General features: G+C 43.3%; 1 protein-coding gene across 6 annotated transcripts in view; it reads right to left on the bottom strand.

Annotated features, from left to right (window-relative positions):
- oxr1a (oxidation resistance 1a) overlaps window positions 1–15,563 on the bottom strand; it is a 169,442-nt gene that overhangs the window by 23,033 nt on the left and 130,846 nt on the right. For all 6 annotated transcript variants that reach the window (XM_069143460.1, XM_069143459.1, XM_069143462.1 and 3 more), the window contains 3 exons: window positions 14,890–14,997; window positions 12,316–12,429; window positions 513–665 (listed from right to left, as the gene is read on the bottom strand). In XM_069143460.1, coding sequence (XP_068999561.1) covers window positions 513–665; window positions 12,316–12,429; window positions 14,890–14,997 — 375 coding nt within the window. The remainder of the gene's footprint in view (window positions 1–512; window positions 666–12,315; window positions 12,430–14,889; window positions 14,998–15,563) is intronic.

The following is a 15,563-nucleotide window of genomic DNA, read 5'->3' as shown; positions in this document are numbered from 1 at the left end:
TGACTTTGATATTGCTACAAATACCAGAGGAGGGAAAAGCAAAATAATATGAGAATAACTGTGATGACTCAGACAGAATTGTAGATCTATTAGATTCTGGATGATCAAATGGATGATTTAATATTTTCTTTGATTTCTTCTGGTGTTATTCTGAAATCTTAACGTATATTACTGATTGTAAAAAGCAGCACTTGATCTTCCAACTGAGTGACGACACGCAACAACGAGCAGCTTCACTGTGGAGATTTGTTTTAAAGTGCATTGTTGTTCTTTTCATTTGTCTAATAATTCCATATTTACAGCGAGACTGTCTGAGGTATAAAGTGTGCCGACTAGCTGCAGCTGGCGGCTCTCCAGTGTGTCTGCATTTACTTTGATTCTTCGATATGCAACCACTTCCAGCCACTCTCTTCCATCTTCCACATTTCGGTGTTTGCTGACGGCAATTTATGCTTCAGTCTGCAGTTGCCTGTCAAGTGTTCATACTCATACATGGTTGTGTGTTTTCTTACCTTGCCATCAGTGATGTACTTGCAGTTGATCTTGAGGAACTTCTCTGTGAGGGCCTCTTCCTCCTCGGAGGTGGATGACACCACTCTGGCCTGGCGCAGGGCCGAGAACACCGGGGGGTGAACGCCTTCTGGTCTGGGGGGGCCATCGGAGTCCTGCGAGGAGGAAGCGTGGCGGTGGGGACAGTGCAGGGGAGAGGAAATAGTCAGCATGATGTTGAAGCAGAACTCTTCTGTGTTGGTCCCGATAAACAAAACAAGGTGCCAGGAAACATGGGATGGATACAGTTCATAGTTCGGACGCACGTAAAACTGAATAATGACAATAAAGCTGGATTCCACTTTATCCTGGTGTACACATCTTGTCTAAATCTCTCAATAGGTTTCAACCCAACAGACAGCCCCGTAAATAATAAGCACTGGAGAACAGGCAGAGCTCGGTGCACTTGGTAAAACATGGTGGAACTAATTTATGTCTCACTTCATCAAACTGATGTGTTTGAGTCTCTAAATGTATTATCTATATATAAACAGATATATTCTGCACAGCAGAACAATCGAGTTAAAAGAAACCCAGTGATGAACCGATAGCATTTGCCTCCTGTGTGCCTGAGCTTCACAGTGGTAATTAGGTGAAAACATTCATATGAGACCACAACTTTAATGATGTTGAACAATTTCATATCTAGTTAATGTTATTATATTAGAGACTAATACGCCCTTGAGTCAAGGGTGGGTTTAGACACTCATGAATTGGGGCCGGGGGTGCAAAGAAGGTCCAATTGGGAAATGAGCAAAAATATGTTAAGACCTAGTTATTGTAATAATAAACTGTGAACAGTTACATCATTTATTCAGTGTAATAGAGGAATGCCAAATAAACTCGGAATATTTTCATCTTAAATAAAGTCAACAAAAAGCTGCAATTTGGAACTCCAAACAGTAGACAGCCATGGACAGATGATCAGACAACGGGATCCTGGACACGGGCATGCTGAAGGCCCTCCAGGTGCAACATCCCGAGCTGGAGGACACAAGACTACAAAAGCTGTAGCTGTATTTTGCGTCTCTTGGTGATTGTTTTGCATCTCTTGGTGGTGTTTTTTTGTGGGGTTTTTTCCAAGCCTGTAGTGGTTTTGCATTTCCTCACAACTGTTTTGCATCTGTTTGTAGAGGCTTTGCACACATCCACAGTCATTCTGTATCTTTCCAACAACAACAAAAGTAAAAGTCCTCTCAGGGCCTCTACACAGTAGGTTTGTTTAGTAATCCGTCAATAAAACTAATACTTTACACCGTGTGCACAACCATTGACTGTTTATAAAAATGGTTGAGCTCCTTGGTCTGAGAAGTGAAGCCGACGTGGAAGTGCTACAAAGTGAAATACCACTGAGGACCACTAGGGGCTGGGTCAGACGAACCTCTGGCTCCATAGACTTCCATTCAACTTCTTTCATAAAATGCAAAGTTAAATATTTTTTCCGCAAGTCATTCTGATGCTATTAACTACATTTACTGCTTCCGATTATTTTTCTGGCAATCCATCTGAAAATACTCTCATCATTAAAAAGCGGGACATTCGGGGGCTTGCGTGGTTCGATTGATACGCCTGAGGTGCAGTCAGGTTTCTGCTATCATTGAGCGTGGGCAGCATCCTTGGGTTCCCAGTCAGATTACTCAGATCCACCCATTGCTCCTCCCCAGTTTGTCCCAATATGATCACTTCCAGCTCCGAAAAAAACAAACCACGATGGCTGAAACGCTGCACTCGAGGCTTCAAAACGACAGTTCATGTGTCGTCACGGTAAGTTGCCACTTATGCACGAGATTCCTGATACATTTGAGCACAAGCAGTTCATGCACTAATCTATGAGTTGTGTGAGCATGTATACTTGTGTATTTTTATGTACGAACCAAATTTAACCACTTATATGTGTCGGAGTAAAATTAATCATTACCTTATATATGTAATAACCTACATGCTATTATTATTCAATGTAACTTTCCAGTTTACCTCCAACACTTCTACCAGCGTATGAACTGCTGGCTTAACTATGTCTAGTGAAGAGGGAAACATTCCAGTCTCATGGTGGAAGATGTCCTTGTTCTGGCTCCATATTTCCCGATAAATATGTGCCTGTATCTATAAGTTTGGTCTGACTCATCATGTGCACTCTGTGAAAGCTGTCCTTTCAGCTGAAACAGATTGACTCTGTGATTCTCTGATATTCTTTGATATTCTCTCGTTATTAAATTGACAAAAAAAAAAATGTCATTGTTCATCTGTTCATTTCTCACGTCAAAATACATCATTTCCATGACGATATGTGCAAAGGAAAGTAAACTGAAATCACCAGAAGCAAACAGTGAAAAATGATAAATCAATATATTCCTACACACACACACATTCATTTAATTTGTTATTATACATGCAGCTATAATACTGGATAAAAACTATTATTTTCCTCATAATTATGCTTGTTTCTCTACAATCTGCCAGAGGCTGTGCAGCCAAGAAGGAATTTAAATTATATGTCAACCATGTTGTTCCTTTTTACAGTATGTTGACACATAGACCATAAAGCAATTTTGTTACTGCTTCCTCATCTGCGCCATGCTAACTGCAATCTGCCACAGATGGTGTGTGTGCTGGGCTGGAAACACAAGGTGTGGTGGGATTGCTGTTTCTACCAGCGGCCTGTTGCCATGCAATGAGAGCCTGCTTCAAGTCTGTCCACAGGGACAACTGTTGGTCTGACTGACTGGACTGTGGTCGACAGGACGGACTGTCTCCGGCACAGAAGGACTGTTGAGAGTCAGATTGGATGCGAAGATGAGAGGAAGTGTGGGATGTGAGAAAGAGGGGTGAAAAAGGAAAACAAAATAAAAGGGAGCAGAACCAGCAGCAGTGGATGCAGTCGCTGCTGTAGAGGAACAGACAAAGAGAGCTGAAGGCAATGAAAGGGCGCGATTGGAGTGAGGACAAAGACGAAGACGAAAAAGCAGGCCAGAGAAGAGTGTGTGGGAGTTATCATCGAGGGGGGATGCTGACCGCGAGGGGAGGGCGTCAAGAGCCGGTGGAGAAGTGGAAGTGAAGAGCAGCGTCGAGCTACAGCAGCAATAAAGAGCTCAGAGAAGAGAGCCCGAGCCCATAACAACTGTCTGCTGTCCTCCCGACACCCACACCCACACCTCCCCTCTCCGTCTCCCAGCACAGTCGACAAACAGCCTGCAGCTACTGACCCACACCGACACAAGCAGCCCAGACACTGGCAGCCGGGGAAGGCTGAGGAGGCCGGCCAATCTGTTACAGCCAAAACAAGCCTCTCTGAAGGAGGAGCAGCGAGAGGGACCTAAAACTGTGAGGTGGAGATAAATAGGAAAAAAACAACCAGAGAAAAGCAGGTTGTCTGACCTGTCAGAGCATCTACTGCTGATGAATTTAAGATCTGAGGCCCAGCTGGTTAAAACGAGGACAACATGTGTAGGAATTCAAGCAGCTCGTCATCCTCTTCAACTAAACACAACCTCACTTACACAACTGCTCTTCATCACTCCACTCTTCAACCAAGTCGCTTTCCAGTGACTCATTTAAGCTGGCCTTCCTGCTCAGAGGTTAAATATGAAAAGAGAAGCAGGCTTTTCCATCCCTTCAAAAAAAAAAAAAAAAAAAAAAAAGACAGGCCACAACACACACCTGGACTGAAATGAGCAGCTACCAATGACAAAACATGTCCTCCTCCATCTAAACGCAGAACAAACAGTTCTTATAGTCGCTGTCATTAAGTCTGACACGGATCAGAAAGGGGTGTTATGTGTTGGTACAAAATAACACCCATTGCACATCCAACACAGTCCACATGACTGTGAAGCACACTCGCTGTCCATCAGCTGAGAGCAGCTGCTCATAAGGCGACACCATGTGACAGGTAAGGATTTCTCTTTCTGGTATTTTGCCAAATTTTTAAAGCAAAAGAAGAGAGATCCTGTTGCAGTAGCATTTGTACGTGATGTTGCTGTGTGAGCTGATGATTAGTAAATACAATTAAAAAAAAACCACAGCAAACGGTGAGCAAAGGTTCTTCTCATGAAGCTGACAATCTGTCCTTTTATTCATCTTTTAATCTGAAAATCTCCTTAATAACATGGCTTCAGGTAAGAGCCCGTGGAGTTGGTGTGATGATCGTTGCTACATAGTTAAATAGGAGTTCTTCTTTTTCCACAAAAACTGCCCAGTCATCAGCCCCTCTCTCCCTCCATCTTTTGTGTTAACTTGATTTCAAAACTGGGTGTTATTTAACACTGATGATTACATTGAATGGTTTGCTTTATGTAAATTTATAATTCAACTGAACTGTCAAAATTCAATGCTGGTCAAGTTTCCTAAAGTACCTGCAGTCACTGAAGCGGGGTGTTCGTTTAATTGAATTTGAACTTTAAGCTTCTTCAAAATGTATCCATTAACTTTTGCTTTTTACCACTTAACTATCATTTTTTTACCTAATACTTTTATTCATCCATTACTTTCAGCTTTTTAAATAATGTATCACTTTTAGTTCTAGATCTATTGCTTTGAACTTTTTAACCACATATCTATCAGTGAACTACTTTCAGTGATCTAGTCTAGTTTTTATTCCACTACTCTGTAACTTTCCAACCATGCATGTACTTTTAACTATTTCAAATGGTGAAAGGTAACTTTAGCTATTTGTTTTAGCCACTTTTCCATCACTTGTAGTTTTTTTTTAAATTTTAAAATTTGTGACTTTTAGCTTTTTAAATATTTACTTTAATCTAACTAGGTCCACTGTTTATATTATTTTTAGTTAACTAGTTTGTATAATATTTTACTACCATTTCATGTATCCATGATTATAGGTTCTCAACAGTTCAGACTTTTAGATCACAAATTCATCTTACCACATTTAGTCACTTATTTGAAAAGTATTACTAAGTATTACTTCAATATTGAAACCATTTCTCTTCATTAGACTTTCTAACTAGTGTTCATGCTCTCTCATTCGCAGCATTTAGTGATTTCATTTTTCAATGAAATGGTCATTTTCTTTTCTTTATTTCTAAATGAATTGAGCTGCCATGCTAATGTTTCCAAGTGCACCCCGGGGCGCGAGCAGCCTGTTTGGGAATCAATGGTTTAGACGATTAGCTTACTAAAATGAGCAAACTAGCAGTGAACACAAAGGTCAGCTGACAGTTTTAGGCTCTGAAATATAAAAACAGCACCACTCTGCCAAAAACACTTCACATAATTGAAGTGAATATTGCTTTTCTGCTTTTCTCCTCTCATATATGACCAGTGTTTGTCTGGCGCTGGCCTCCAAGGCATCTGATATTTTCTCAGCGTTGTAGCGTGGCACTGTGAGGGAGTTCTTTATTATATCCCATATTAACCCTCAGCCTCCTCCAGACATCCAGCATGGCACGGCAAGTAAGACAGAAGGGTGAACTCAAACGACCTCCCAGAAAAATGAAGACAAACAGACTTTCTTTGACCACGTTTGAGGTGAGCCGTGACATGCCGACGTGACATGCCGACGTCCTGAGGTGACCAGATACCAGACAGAGTCGTATGTGTGTGACATCAAAGGGAGAGAAAGAGCACAGCGCAGCGTAGTGGACTGGCTGCTGTGCTGAAACCCAAAGATGAAAGAGCCGCTGTGCTGGCCACTGTGAGTACCGTCTGAGAGGGGGAGGAAGGAGGAGGAGGAAGGTAGGATGGAAGAGTGTTGAGTTGAACTGGATGTAGAGGAAGAGGAGGTGAGGTGAGGATGGGTGGGGTGGGGTGGGGGGGGGGGGGTCGCCCGGGAAAACCTAAGGCCTAACGTGGCCACCATGAGCTTATGTGAGGGTTTCGGTGAGGTGGATGGAGGACGGCATCGAGGTAATCTACTCTATGGGAAGCTGACAGGGATGCTGGGGACAGCAGATGGGTGTAACATTGTGAGATGACAACTGTGGTGGGGCGAACAGAAATCAATACCCTTTTAGTTTCAAACCGATATTTCTCTCCGCACCCGCAGTTAAGTTAGAAAGGAAAAAAAGAGGCTGCGGCTTCTGTGATATATGGCCCCAATCCAGGTCATGGTGAGGAAGTGAACGTCAGAGGCTCTATAAGACTGTACCGATCCACATACATTAGAAACAAGCAGCATCTTGTACATTTTTTTTTTTTAATGTGACGTATTTGAGCATAATTTGCTTCTATGTAATAATAAAGATTTCAGAGAGGAAGTCTTGAGGTGCCACCTGGCTTTGACCTTGACAGTGACACATGGTGCAACCAAAAATAAAATCGATCCACAGCTCCACCTTGTGGGCATGGCCGCGTTCTGCAAGATGGAGCACACAATAGTTGGAATTCATCAAACGCCTCGAGCCAGAAGTCTTCAAGTACAATCTGTACTGTTGTTCCTATCACCCAGTATTACAGTCCAATATCATGCCGCAGCCCGAGGAGCTGATATTTGGAATCTGTCATGCTTGATAACATTGAGATCCAATCTGTAACACCTTTTTTTGTTTTTACAAGTTAATCACAAGATTTGTACTAAGATACAGCAGGCATAGGAGGTGGTTTTAAGAGATGGCACCACATACAGTACATAGGTAACTAAACGGGTGCTACTTCCTCCAATGCTAATTTTAGATGGAGCCCCAGTGGAGGAGAGGAAGGAAGGAGGGAGGTAAAAGTGGTGCCAAAAGAGGAAGAGACAGACAAGGTCACAGTAGTAGCTGTACCACCAGGGTGTGTAAGCATGTGTGCGTGTGTGCGTGTGTGTGTGTGTGTGTGTGTGTGTGTGTGTGTGTGTGTGTGTGCGTGTGTGTGTGTGTGTGTGCGTGCGCGTGTCAGTGTGAGCACGAGGAAGGTCTGGATAGGATGAAGAGAATGCGCCTGCCCACACATATGACCAGAGAGCAACTACGCCAGCGAGCCAGTGGATGCCAAATAATCCAACGACAGCAAGACTGCCAGCCGGAAAGTCAGCCAGTGTGCACGCGCACGCGCACAAACGCACACACACACGCACACACACACACAGCCAGCCAGCCAGCCAGCCAGCCAACGATCCATGCCTGCAAGATGTGTTACTTTTTGCTGCCAATACCATCAGGCCAGCAGGCAGACCGAGAGCATGAAGACACTTCAGAGCTGCTGTATCTGGCCTTTAGCTCCCACAGAGAAACACTGAACAATGTAACTGCATGGTGAAAAAAACTTTTAGCATGCTCACTGAAGCACGGGTAAGGCTGTGTAACAAGTGAATTAAAGCATATGATGGATTCATAGTTCACATCAGATCCTCTGTAGAAGTTTGATGTGACACCTCTAACTCTTTTCTCTTCTACTTTCTGACAATGGAAATTAAAGGGTGTCACTTCAGAATCTGATCATCAGATGTTCGTTTGAAGTCCTTCACCTCCAAAACCTTAAACTCACCCTTCATTGAGGAGTTAAAGGCAACAAGGGGAAGAAGAGGCCAGCTGAAACACTGCGTGGAGACACACAGATCAGCAATTTATGGGACACATGCACACACACACATGCACACACACACACACACACACACACACACACACACACACACACACACACACACACACACACACACACACACACGCGAAACTCACACAGGTTACTCTATTCCAAAAATAAACTCCACAGGCCACGCGGTGTGATGAATGTTACTTTGCCAAAAGCAACAACACATTCTAAAGATCAAAATAAATGCACTGCAGGTTGGTCTAGTATGACCAGGATGGGAGAACTGTTGTACACCAGACATATGGTGGTTAATATTAGCAAATGTAAGCTGTCGTGTAAATGAGTGGGTTTTCTGACTTCATGGCTCCTTCACATTTGCTTCTTTCTTAGCATGGACTGTTATTCTGTATCTACCACTAATTACACAAAATCCATATTTCTTTCTCATTATTATTTCATATTATATTATTTCTCAGCTCTCCTCATTACTCAGAGCTCCTCCTTAAGTCTGCAATGATCATTTACTGATGCCAAGTTGCATTTTGCTCACATCCAGTGAAGGTCTGTGTTGTTAACAGCTTGGTGAGTTTTGGCACACAACATGCATCATATGGTGGTCAGTGCTGATTGGTTAAAGGCTCTTCCAACAGTTTCCAAATGAACTTGAGGTCTGCGCCTGTTTGGACGCAACGACTGGAAACAATCTCCAATGGAGCCTGGCCAGACTCATTAAGTCATGCAGTAAATTTGGGTCTGGTAAAACCAGGCTAGGTTGGTACCAGAACCAGACTTTTGGGTCGGGCCAGGCCTAAGTCATAATCACTTTTGTGGTTGACACGGATACATTTATTACAACACTGAAATGTACGAGATCCAGCTTCACTTCAGAACTGGCTAAAAGACTCGATGAAGACCGGCCAGCGTTACTACGAAGAAAGTGGAGGGTTGAAGGTAAATTCAGACATTGATCCCAATCTGAATGGCAACTCTTCAGTTGATCATGTTAGCTACACCGATGCGCCTTCCCACATCTTTATCTGATTCTAGTTTTGATGGCAATAAATTATAATAACACTCTGCCGGAAAAGAACTGTGTTGTGTTTAATGGCTTTGATTATTTGTCAAGCCATTTGAACATCCAATAGGCTTTTTTAAGCGTCTTGTGTGGGATCTGACTGCCTTCATATCTTCATCTCAAAGAGACGCATCTGAGAGTAGTTTCTCTTCAGGGCACTCGTCTTCATCGGGGTTAGACCAGCTTTTTGCTGCTTGCACTGCTATTACTATACACCTCCCAGAACCATTCATGTCGATAACAACCTCATTCAGACGAGCGTGCCGAGCTCCAAAATAGGCTTGTAATTAAAAGATGCTGGGGATTCTGGAGAGAGAGGAGACGCAGGGTGAGTTATTAAGGTCTCTTCCTGTGGTTTAAAAATGAAACGGCACCTGGATGTCACATCCTTCTGTATAACTACCAACACGCACGCACGCGCACGCACACGCGCACACACACACACACACACACACACACACACACACACACACACACACACACACACACACACACACGCGCACACACACACACACGGAGGGAGACAGATAGGAATGTACAGGCAGGCACACACAAACAAGCAGAGTTGACAGATACAGACGCACGCTTTCTCACACACAGTCAGACAGACACACACACTCACACACACACACCACACCACACACACACACACACACACACACACACACACACACACACACACACACAGAGTTGACACATCGAGTGAGGTAATGTTCCCTCCCTTCTGCCTTCCAAGCACACTTCCTCTGCCTGGAATAATTGCTGCCTGGCTGCGTGTCTGAGAGAGCGAGCTCCTCCGTTCATTAGTTGCTCTAAATATCAGACACGCCATCACTTTTAAAGGCTTAATTTCTCTGCAGTCACAGCCCCTCTTTCTGATCCTCCCCCGTCGAGAGCCGATGAATATGCTCCTGTTCTCGCAGGCAATGGCCTAAATAGATAAGTAGTGAATGATCAGCAGCCTTTCTTTTGGCAACCGAGGAGAAATTAACGGACAGGGACGGGAGCCGACCAAAGGGAGAACCGATTGGTGGGAGGGCGTCCACACTCCGGCGGAGCGGCAGTGACAGTGACCCGAAGTATCCATTTTCTTGCGAAAGCAGCAAAACAAGACCGACGTTTCCATAGAGACCAGGAAACAGTCATATTTCTCAAGGAACCACTGGGCTTCCTGCGGTGCTTAATGATTGGCTCATTCAGATGCTGCAGACGCAGCACCTGAGGGAGATGGCTCACGCTGCCAGCCTGTAGAGCTGTGAGGCCGGGAGGCGTAAGGCTGACCGGACCGGACAACGTCTCGCTTTTCTACATCTCATGGTTCACTAGTGAAGCTAAGAAGAACAAGTGGGAAGAAATGTGATGCCATGTCATGTAGATGAGGCCATATGTCAGGGCAGGAAGAAATCCCACTACAGAGCAAGGCGACAGCAATTAGAGGGATATTGCGTCGAGTTTTTGCTCTCGTATCTACTCATCAGTGCCGTGTATTTCCATCTTTGTGTAAAGCAGTTACAATTAGGCGTCAAGTTACGTGTCTATGTACGAACCGGCGGCGGTCCGGACCAATCAGTTGATAGACAGAAGGTCCAATCACCTGGCATGTCGATTTTGAACGTGCCTGCCCTTTTCCAAACAGGACGACCTCTCGGGCGGTTCTGTGGAACAAACCATCTGGTGCTCCGGGTTATTTACACATGCACCTTCTAGTGCAGGGGTGTCAAACATACAGCCCGTGGGCCGGATCCGGCCCACCAGGGGGGCCAGCTCGGCCCGCCGGATGACTTTGCTAAGTGTGAAAATTACAGAAAGACATAAAGTGCATTTCTATGAGAATATGGAGGTTTATGAGTACAAACGTTTTGTAATTGTTTTTTTTTTTAATCGATCCAGTAATCGCTTCAAAAACAGCGTAAATGCGACGTCTGCTCCGGAGGAAGAAGCGATCGCTGCTAGGGAATCTGCAGAGGAGAGCCCAGGCAGATAAACAGTGGGCTGATGTCTGAGTTTTTGCTCTTTATGTTTCTAGTTTATTGTAGAAAGACCTTAAAATAGGGTTTATCATCCAAAAACCTTCACCAATGATTTAAACATAGAGAAATATTGTCGTTATGTATGCGTTATTATGCTATGATTTTACTGGTCTGGCCCACTTGAGATCAAAGTGGGCAGTATGTGGCCCCTTGACTAAAATGTTCCATGTCTGCCTCGTGTTTGAAAAGAGACCACGAGTTTCTGCTTCCTCTTTAAACATAAATAGGCCACATTTATAGGGCATGCACAAGATTATGGTGTGCTTGAATGTACATACCCTATACAGTACTGATAAAAGTGCATATTTACTGAGGCTCCTTGTAAAGTCTTACATTCTTTTAAGTGCTAAAATGACACTGGACACACAACATTTTCTGAGTCGATGCACGAGAAGGAATCATTTTACAGCTTCACACATTGAGCAACAGCCATTTTTAGAAAGTAACACGTCCTTGCGCCTGACTATATGTGCACACAATATACAAACATCACTTCCTGTTCTGTCCTTGGAAAATAAAAGGACCGTTTTATTGCCACCTCTTGTTGTCTTTTCTGTCCTTGACAGCATGACCCATCATCCTGGATGTTTACCTTTAGGCTAACAATGAACAGAGCTTTAAACATGACAGCAGCGGTTGAAGGATGAGTCCGTGTTTACGTGGATGCTGTGTGTGTACGTGGCGGGAACAGAGAGGCAAAGAGCTTGATTGCTTTTGGTTCCAGTGTGTATGTGGACAAAGCAATTAACAGTGTATGGTAATCAGGAGCCTAAAGGTCTAACAGTTGATGTTACGTCTACTTGTGACACCTTAAATGGATGATGGGGAAATGGGAGCTGGTTGGTAAATCAATAACAGTCACCTGCTTCAGTGACAAGTAACCTCTGGAGATGTTTGCCTGTCTTTCATGTGGATATTAAACCTTCTGATAGATGATAGTGAAGTCTCTCTGACCAAATTAAAGTAAAACAATGGTTCTGCATTAAACCGTATTGGCTGTGAATGGTAACATAACGTTGCAGCTATGAGGCTACTTAAAAAAAAAAAAAAAAGACCGATAAGATCTGTTTCATACGCGAGTCATGTTTTATATCAAAATTAAAACATTTGAATATTTCACACAGCTGTTGTTTCGATCCTTCAAAGAACATTTTCTGAGTGTGCGTGTGAGGTGCATCAGCGGTGTGGTCAACGTACCGTCACCTTCTCTAAATCAGCTTCTGAGGAGGTGGGAGACAGGGGGCTGATGGGACTGAGGGAAGGGGAGCTTCCAACACTGGAGACGTACTCGGGATCAGGAACGTACAGAACCTGCAAACACAATCCATGTCTGTATTTACACAGGAAATGCCTTCATGCAAACACACACACACACACACACACACAGAAATAGAAGTGGATCTCTCACACATTCCAACCATGAGTTTAACAAGGCAAATAACATGGAATCATGTGAATAGCCTCATGCTATTGACAAGATAAACACAGAGAGGGAAAGTGATGACAGTAAGTCAGTGTTATCAGTGATGGGATGTGATGTCTGCTGGTTCTCATGCTTATTAGACAGTGAATGTAGGCCATGCTGATATTTTATTTAATTAAAAGGCTGCAACTTATTTTCATTACTGATAAAGCAAATGATTATTTTCTCAGTTAATGGATTCATTGTTTGGTCACTAAAATGTCATAACATAGTTAAATACGCCCATCAGCGACAGACTCTCTTTAATTATCTCAGTGACGGGAGGCTGAGCTCCCTCTGTGGTGCGATGATGTCACAAAGCAGGGGAAAGACGAGCTCTTAAAGGAGAAGTTTAGATTTTATTTGTTGGCCAGTCTGATACACTGAGTCCAGTTACTAAAATGGATCAGTTGTAATATGCTTATTCACTTTTCAGCTGAGAATTAGAGGAGAAAATCCAAGTTCTGAATACCAAATGTGAAGCTACAGCCAGGACATGTTAGCTTAGCCGAGCATGAAGACTGGAAACAAACTGGGAAAGCTGGCTCGTTCTAAAGGTAAAGAAACGAATAAAACTCACTTCGTAACGCATGATGTCTTTTGTTTGAAGAAGACTGTTTTGGTGTTTTGGCTTCTTCAGGTAGGAGGACTAGAGACAGACGGGAAATGTGGGGGAAGAGTCGAAGTCTGGCTGGCCAGGAATCCAACCAGGGACTCACTCCTGATGGTGTTTGCACCCCAAAGCACTCGGCTATTATATCACCTTGTAACATATTATATATTGTTTGTTTAATGGGAACAAACACCAAAGCTGTGGTTTTATGAGGGCAAGACTATTTTCCAGGAGGTTCAGCTGCTTTGACAGTAACTTTGTCACTGGGAAGTTGCCAGGTGGCTTTTGTGTGACAAGATGCTGTAAAACATTTGAATAAATATGCTTTAGAGGTGTTGGCTGGTGAGTTTCGTGACCTTTGGACAGATCCAGGTGAGCTGTTCTCACCTATTATCAGTCATTATGCTAAACTAAGCTAATTGTGTCCTGGCTGTAGATTCCTATTTGGCCCACAAACATGGTAAAGAGAGTGGTTTAGATCTTTTCATCTAATAATCAGCACGCCAGTCATTAAGTGCATTTCTGTCGAACTATTCCTTTATGGGAGAGAAATTTAATCGTATTATTTGACCATAATTCAGCCCAAAATTACAGAAAAGTAAATACAGGGATTAAAAAAGAATCCCTGAGAAGGATACGACAAGTGGTTCCTCGACAGTGACCACATCTGGAGGGACCTTTAGGACCGCCTCCCGTGTACAATATCTACTGTGAGAGAAAGGTCCTTTTGCACTCAGTCTTTTTGGACTCTAAATTTTTGGCCTGTTCTCAGAAATGAGGAGAGTCAGCAGGGTTAAAGAAGGTAGGCGTGTTTGTCTTGGTACAACTTCTGCGTCAGCCGTGGAGGGAGAGCGGAGATGATGGTTCATTAAGTGCTCCCCACACCCTGCTGTTTGGACGCAGCTTAACTCAGCATTGTTTAGAGAGATGAGAGAAGGAGGGGAGCCAGCAGGATTGGTGTACGTGGCTCGTCTCCATTGGACCGGATTTAATTTTGATGCCAGGAAATACAGACACAAAATATCATTCTGGATGTTTGTAACTTTCCCCTTTTAAAAAAATAAAAAATAAATTGAATTTGGGTCTATTGCCTAAGAAGGACAGGTCATCATTGTAAATGAGAATTGGTTCTCAATTGATTTTACCTGGTTAAATAAAGGTCAAAAAAAAAAGAAAAAAAAAAAGAAAAAAAGGAAACATCAAATCCAGGGAGGCTGGCAGCGTGTTTAGCGAGTTAAAGGTGGGTAGCTTGTGCCGTGTTGTCGAAAGCAAAGCATCATTGGGAGAATTTAGGCAACACACATATAATTCTACCTTTTTAGAAACAAAATAGTTCTTATGCAATGAATTGTATCCTAATGGGACAAGTGACGCTGTAATTAGCAGGCAATTACGAGGGGATACAGAGAAGGGATGTGGTTAGTGAGTCAGTCAGTTGCTGTGAGACAGGAGGAGGATAAACACATGCAGTTATTTAATGTTCCCTCAAAACTTTCCATGTTTCATTTTTCCAGCTAAATTGCCATATGCAGAAAATGTTAAGTGACTGAGATAAAGGGAAACCATTCACGCTTTCAAATGCGGTTATGAGGAGTTGGAGCGGTTAGTGGGTGACTGTGGATATGAGGCTGTTGCAGGACAGTGATGAAGCGATGCCGCTGAATACATCAGTGAGGGCGTGCACGGCGGTTCACACCTGGCCGGGCACCACTGCTCTGGAGAACAGCTTGTTCAGCTGAACCAGCTCGTTGGGTGTGGTGTCAAACTTGAGCGCAATGCTGTTCAACGTGTCCCGTGATTCCACCTGGACCACAAAACAAGAGAGAGGACACAGAAATCACACTGCTGCTTGTGTTTGGGGTAATTCCTTGACGCTGCAGGGAGAAGGCGTGAAGATGAGACACAAAGGAAGAGAGACAGGCTGAGAAAGCATATCTGAAGAGCAAAGCGGTGAACTTATTTCTGTTAAGTGGTTTAATGTGGCTTCCGTTTTGCATGTTAGATTTTGGGATGTTATGCAGATTCGAGCTGTCAGCTCTTGACCAGGAATAGATTTCCATGGGATGCAACGATCTCGGCAGAGATATGAACTGACGTGAGTGTCAGAAGCGGTCTTATGTTATCTTGTGAACCAATTCTGTCGCAACATTTACATTTTTTCCAATTAAAAACAAGAAAGTCTTGGGTTGTAACTGTGAATCAAAATTATGCCTTTGATTATTGACGCATCTTTAAATTAAGTTTTCAATTACTTGGTTATTCATTTAGCTTATTAATAACCAGAAAATCTGGAAAAATGCCAAACAGGATGCCGTAAAATGAATCGTTCACTAAACCCCTACCTGAAAACAATGGCTGTCCAATCACAGT

Source organism: Embiotoca jacksoni, unplaced genomic scaffold (genome assembly GCF_022577435.1).
Source record: "Embiotoca jacksoni isolate LCO1_2020_lvr unplaced genomic scaffold, fEmbJac1.0.p SCAF_11, whole genome shotgun sequence".
Taxonomy (NCBI): Eukaryota; Metazoa; Chordata; class Actinopteri; family Embiotocidae; genus Embiotoca; species Embiotoca jacksoni.
The sequence above is the reverse complement of the archived record's forward strand: the minus strand, read 5'-3'. Positions and strand labels throughout refer to the sequence as shown.